The 6758-nt window shown below is 39.1% G+C and overlaps 1 protein-coding gene across 1 annotated transcript; it reads right to left on the bottom strand.

Annotated features, from left to right (window-relative positions):
• Nucleotides 1-1680: 1680 nt before the first annotated feature.
• On the bottom strand, nt 1681-4263 carry P2RY1 (purinergic receptor P2Y1). The gene is made up of 2 exons (XM_075570504.1): nt 4038-4263; nt 1681-3751 (listed from the first exon to the last, which is right to left on the bottom strand). The coding sequence occupies exon 2, from the start codon at nt 3688-3690 to the stop codon at nt 2605-2607; it is 1086 nt and encodes a 361-aa protein (XP_075426619.1). The 5' UTR covers nt 3691-3751; nt 4038-4263; the 3' UTR covers nt 1681-2604.
• Between the last annotated feature and the right edge of the window lie 2495 nt (nt 4264-6758).

The raw sequence follows: 6758 nt of genomic DNA, 5'->3' as shown, positions 1-6758 counted from the left end.
CATGCAAAACAAGTTTTGCTTAATATGTTAATATGATTTAGAACACAAGAACGATCGATTACTTTTCTAATGTATGTAACATAGTAGATTATGTTGAAAAAGAGACTTGTCCATCAAGGTCACCATTTGTTAATACTTGGTTGAGATATTCATCTAATATTTATAGTAATATTGGATATTGTGATGTCTTCTATTCCATATCTGCACATTTACATTGAAATAGATTGATGTACAGTACAAGCTTATGCTTTGATGGGAAACCTTCATGGAGGGAAGACATAATATAATGATGATGTCACACAAACAAAGAAGAATATGCATAGACTACTGTCGTGGAGTCAAGTCACAAACATGCACTTTAATAAAACAAAAAGTAGGCTGATGTGCGTGTCCTCTTGAGATATACTGTACACCCAGAGTAGATATTTTAATTCAGTTGCAAACTAACTACAGTATAAGCAAAATAATCCAATAAACTGATATTTTGTCTTTGATGGGATCTGTAACCCCAGATCGACCTTCGCTCTTACTGTCAAACACATTTATACACTTTGAATACATGTCGAGTGACTAAATTACTGATGTTAAATTAGGCCGGTCGGTACCATTACTCACAAAAATGATTCAAATTAATTTGTAACATAGAACCTATGTTCACAATATATAGTACAGTTTCAATTGTATCTTGGCCAAATGGACTATGATTATGGTCTTATATGAGATTGATTTCTCAAAATGTTGACAGTTTTCCGAATTTTGCACAGCTCTATCTCAATACGTTGGTCTGAAAAGGCTAACTATTCTGGCTCCCTCACTATCGTTTTCTTTGTAATTAATACTATAAAAACAGCAGAAAGTATTGTATCGTTTTATTAGATCTCTTTCAGTTTTAAATTGCTAAGTACAATACCAGACACACTTGTGGTTGCGTTGCTGTTTCCTGGTCACTGTTTAGTAGCTAGCGTCTACTGCCATGCTATACACATACACCTGCATGCAAACATCACAGCTCCTTATAGAAATGGACAACCTTTTTATTGTGAAAGTTAAACACATTTAGTTAATTGCATCTACTAATTTAAATCAGTTACAAAACCTGAGAAGCTTAAATGTCAAGTAACACTGTCTCCATAGGCAAATCAATTAAATGGCACTGTTAATCACACAACCGATTTACTTAGCTATATTAAATTACAGATAATGGTACAAAAATAAACATTTTTCACATGAGCAATAAACACTATATTTCAAACATACACAGTACATTTAACATATAAATCACATATTTATCCCTTCATATTCATTTGACATGATATCAGATACATCATGCCACACATATTTCAAGAAAATTATTGTAACGTCAGGTACCGAGCAGTGAAATCCCTAAAGCTCCGGTACAATAAGTATTTTTTACATACATATTGTGTTTATCAGAAATTAATAGAACCAGGGCAGGAACTGGGAGTCACATGAACATATATCCTTAAATCCTGTGGTAGCAAGTTCTTCACCAATTTAGCCAAGTATTGAAATGGAAAATACTTACACTTAATTAGCATACCATATTTTGCAATTAGTCTGCCAATAAATACCTTACATTTTTTTTCTAATAAAGAACAAGTACTTAAATAGGTAGTATTGATCATGTTACACAGGTAAAAGCCCTTATAAATTAATAACCAAATTACAATGCTAATATTTCTTCTTGTATTCCATTAGCAATGTTACTTTACTTGAAATGTTTCAAACATGTTTTTTTTTTTATTTTGTGCAATAAAGTTGTCATGGTCTGTTGTCATTGTCCTAAAGTGGTCTAATATATAGTATCCAAGTGCTACATATACACATCAAATCAATATGTGTAAGAACTTAGAAGTAAATAACCGTTACTCAGAATGGACATCATCAGTAAAAGTTATTTCAATCATTGTCTGTCCACCCATTGTACTGAAATTTGGCTAAAATATTTCACCACGTTTTATCACTTCGTTTAATCTTTTACTGACACAGCTAACTGACAGAATGACTAAAATATTAAGGGGGTATTCCAACCCCGCGTCCTATAGTATATGAGGTGCATTTTTACATACGCCTCTATTGCAAGAATACTCTTTTTCAAGGTTAAACGTTTCTCTGGTAAATTAATTTCAATGTCCTTGGTTAAGATAAAAGCAGATTCACAAGAAACAAAATCACCTACTTTAGTTAACACTGTAAAATCTCTTTAAACAGCACATGACTGTGTGTGGTACAATCCTTCACCATGTTAGCAGTAGTTAAACTTATTCACAGTAAACTCTGGAATAATATTTCAATTTGTAAAAAATAAAATACAGTTATTTCGCTTGGGTAGATAAAGAATACATACAGGAAAAGAACACCCTATGGTTTATTTCTTTAGAGCCTCTTGGAAATGCAGAGAGTAATGTCTGTGATACAGAACAACTTTTAGCTTTTTACTGGTATAAGTAGTTCTTGTCTGCTTGTTTTTGTGTTTCATTTTACCCGTAAGATCATTCCTAGAAACATCCACAATCTGACAAGATGCATTCCATTGTGCTAACAGTTGGGTGTCTTGGGCCATCCAGACAGCTCCCTTTGTCTTCACAAGCTGGTGTCTCCATTCTGCTTGTACTCTGATAAGATGTTGAGAGTCATCTCTTCACTTTTAGACTGTACATTCGCTTCACTTCTTCTGGATGCTTTCCTAGTTGCCCTGGATAGTTTCCGTCGAAAGGTATCTCCTGCCAAGAAATAGAGGATGGGATCCACACAGCTATTGAGACTAGCAAGACCCCTAGTCACTTGGTAGGTGGCATAAACCCTGTCATTGAAGAAGCACATCTCAGGAGCCTGAAAATCCAGCCTGGCTCTTAGATTTAGATTCTTCATCACATGGAAAGGAAGGTAGGAAACTGCAAATACAGTCAACACAATAATAACCAAGTAAATAGATTTTTTTCTGAGGGGCGCATTGTTCATATCTTTGTAGATCAAAGCTCTGACGATTAATCCATAGCAACCCAGAATTAATATGAAAGGAATGCAGAAGCCAAAGACAGTGGTGCACATGCTGTAGATAAAGTAGCTTCTTAAGTAATCATCAGAAGATGTATCAAAACATGTGATGGTTTTATTTTTCCGAACCGCAGTGCCAGAGAAGAAGAGGATGGGGGAGATACCAGCTATAACAATGAACCAGACAAGTGCACTGATGTAGATGGAATTTTTTTTCTTTAGCCTCCCAAGTGATTTCAGTGGATGCACTACCCCTGTGTATCTGTGCACACTGATGCAAGTCAAAAACAAGATGCTCCCATAGAGATTGACGTGGAAAATAAACCTCTGCAGTTTGCACATGGCATCCCCAAAGATCCAATCGGTTTTATTAAAATAATAAAATATCAGTGCTGGGAGGGAAAGGACGTATAAAAAATCCGCAAGTGCCAAGTTGAACATGTAGACTGAAATACTGCTCCAGGGTTTCATGTGAAAAATGAACATCCATATGGCCACACTATTACCAATAAATCCTGTAATACACACTACTATATACACGGCAGGGAGGTAATAGAACTGGAAGCCTGTCTTTGTCAGGGAACATTTTGTGGCATTCCCAGTAGATGAGCCATTTGTCAGCAAAGTGCTTTGAGTAACATTCAAAAGAGCTGAGAGAAAGACTTCTGTCATGATCTTTTCAAGTCAAAACAGGCAGGGAGAGGAAAACAACGGGGTCGGTGGCAGCGATCATCTAAAGTGGGGGAAAAATGCAAGAGGGAGCTGGCAGTTATCACATTGATAGTCTAGAAAAGGGTTAGTGCATGGTGGGCTGACAAGAGCATGGTGTGTTTGGTGTTATAAAAGGATGGGGATGGGATAGACAGTGATGACATGAAGCCAACTTTCCACCTTAGTCTTAAGAGGCAAATTGTACAGTGTACTGTGTGAGCAATTAACAAGGAAGAGCAAAGGGCATGACAACTTCCACCCACCCAGAAGAATCCCGGGCTGGTTTCCCTGTTATAGGACTTGCCTACCTCATAGTGTAGTCCTTCCGATGCTGGCAACAGGGCACCCCTGCAGTGGTCATATCACACAGCAAGGGACAGAGCGCAGGAAAAGTTGCATTGCCCTCCAGAAGCTCCCCAATGCAGTGCAAGAATCTGCCTTGCCACATTGATTCCTTGGCACAGAGGAAACTCTTAAGCCCGTACTGCTGCACAGAGCGAGAAAGACACAGTGAGAAAGGGGAGGGAGGCAGGAACACAGGGATGGTGGGAGTGAGCAGAGTTCAACCTCCTTGCTAACTTGTCACAGGCAGCAGGCGTGGTCTCCCAGCTCAGCCCTCTAAAACAACATACATTCTGATAAGGAGATCAAGCAGACTGCGAGGAGACTCTTTCCCACAGGGTTGCATTATTCTCAGCTTTCTGCATGATCCTTCTTGACAACCGTGGTGAAGGAAAGAAGGGTTTTTTTTTTTTGCCAGCAGGGAACAAGGCATCAGTTGTATTTGGGTGTTGTGATCAGATATATGCAGATTGCGAAGAGTGGTGGTGTAACTGCGGTGAGAACAGCTGCAAGTTGCTGTCAGTGTGAGAGACTTGGTGGTGACACAGGCACAGACCTTCAGCAAAACACATGCCCAGTCCCAGGCAACAGGAATGCTAGGCTGCAAAACAGCCACAGCAGCACTGACAATATAAATATAGGATGGAGTAAAAAAAAAAAATCATTGTTTGAAGTGTACCAGTAAGGAAAGACAGGTCTCTTTGAATGAGCACATTATCAGAGCCAACATTGCTGTGCATACAATTCTGTATACCTCAACACCTTGGCACACTGTGTTTTTCTCTTAATAACACATTTGCACACCAAAAAAAAACTTGACAATTCTTAGGATTTCTGCAAAGCATGTTTTATTCCTTAAGAGCAAGGGGAGTTTGCAAAGCTGAGCTCTGCAATGCGTTGATGGAATCCCTACCATGGAATAGAAATGGCTAATGCATGGACAATAAGCATGCACTTGCGAATTACAGACCTCAATTATGTGTGCACACTAACCTACAGCAGCACAAACCTATCCACAAAATATAACAAACACCTCTATGAACATTGTTTAAAAAAAAAAAAAACTTATTTGAAATGATGTCATCATTTAAACATTAATGTAGATAACCCAATCTAAGTAAAATCCCTTTATTGAAGCACCCTAACAAAATGCAAACATTGCGGCAGTATGACAGCAAACAGAAGCGAAATGCATTTCTGCTGGCTACACACAAAAGCAGACCAAATATGCACACAAGAATGAACATGAAACCACAAGCATAGTTAAAACACAAAGAGATACACACCCATGAACATTTTAAGAGGACGTGAAAGCTTTAGCATGTGATGCAACCAAGGAAATCTAGCACATTTTCCAACATAACTCAACTATTCTCTTACCCAGGTCTTATTTCAACATTAAAAATGAAACACCACACACAACAATTCTATGGATTATACATTTTTCAGGCTGTGATACTGCTAACATTTTTCACGTTTTAGTGCATGAATTTTTTTAAACAACAGGTTGACATGATGGTAAAATATTCAATATCAAGAAATTCGTTACAATCTAACTATAATTATCTCCTTGTCTTAACTAAACATTTGCTTCCTTCATCACTTAGATTGAAAAAAAAAAGAAAACACATTTTATTTTTGAGTAGGTGTATTTGGTAAAAATTCCAGGGGCAAATCTAAGTGAAAGTCAGAGAATGAATATATTTAACAATAGAATCAGACAGGATGACTGCACCATGCCTGTCATAGACATCACTTTAAGCAGTATGTGATGGAGGGATAATTAGATTGCCACACCTATTGGTTTATGGCATAGTGCTGCTCAACTCTCGTACTCAAGACCTTTCAACAGGTCAGATTTTCAGAATATTCCTGCTTCAGCACAGGTGGCGCAATTAGTGGCTCAGTCAAAGACAAATCAAAGACTGAGCCACTGATTGTGCCACCTGTGCTGAAGCAGGGATATCCTGAAAACCTGACCTGTTTGGATGGGGGGGGGGGGGTCTTGAGGACTGGAGTTGAGAACCCCTGCATCAATGTACGATAGCGCATGTATACCCTTCCACCAGGTGGTTCCTGAAGGTATTAGACTCAGGAACCCCCCAAAATATAAATATTTCCACACTATTGCATATGTAACAGGGTATGTCCCATCTTACCTGTTTTTCCCCACATAGGATAACTACTATGTAAGCCCTGATAAGTTCCAGGCCGTAGTGGGTTAATCTATGGGCAATGACCCCCCCCCCCCCCCTTTTCTTTCCTAGAAGAGGAAGAAAGGAAGATGGTGTCTTGTGGCCTGTGTACAGCCACTTGAAGGTGGGTACAGTCCATGAGCCCGCCGCTTCTAGATTCTTCTGGGGATAATCTAAAGTTAGTCTGGCTCTACCCTCCAAAGGGTGAGGAAGCAAAGGAGTCTTGAGTTGTCCTCTGAAGCTAGAGAGTCCAGCTTACCCTCCCGAGGGAGAGGTTGTGAGGTGAGGGAAAGAAGGATGTCTGGCTCTTCTCCCTAAGGGGAATAAGAGGGCTATGAGCCTTCCCCATTGCGGGGCAAGCATGCCATTCTAAGCCGACTGGCTTAGACAATATCCAAACCGAGTGCCCCAATAGATGGAGCCTGCACCATCTAGAAGTTCTGCACTGCGAGAGACTAAGAGGAGAAGTGTGGAAAAAGAGTGACAATAAAA

The sequence above is a fragment of the Ascaphus truei genome, chromosome 14 (genome assembly GCF_040206685.1).
Source record: "Ascaphus truei isolate aAscTru1 chromosome 14, aAscTru1.hap1, whole genome shotgun sequence".
In the NCBI taxonomy this organism is placed as follows: Eukaryota; Metazoa; Chordata; class Amphibia; order Anura; family Ascaphidae; genus Ascaphus; species Ascaphus truei.
Note: the sequence above shows the minus strand (reverse complement) of the source record. Positions and strands in the feature narration are given on the sequence as shown.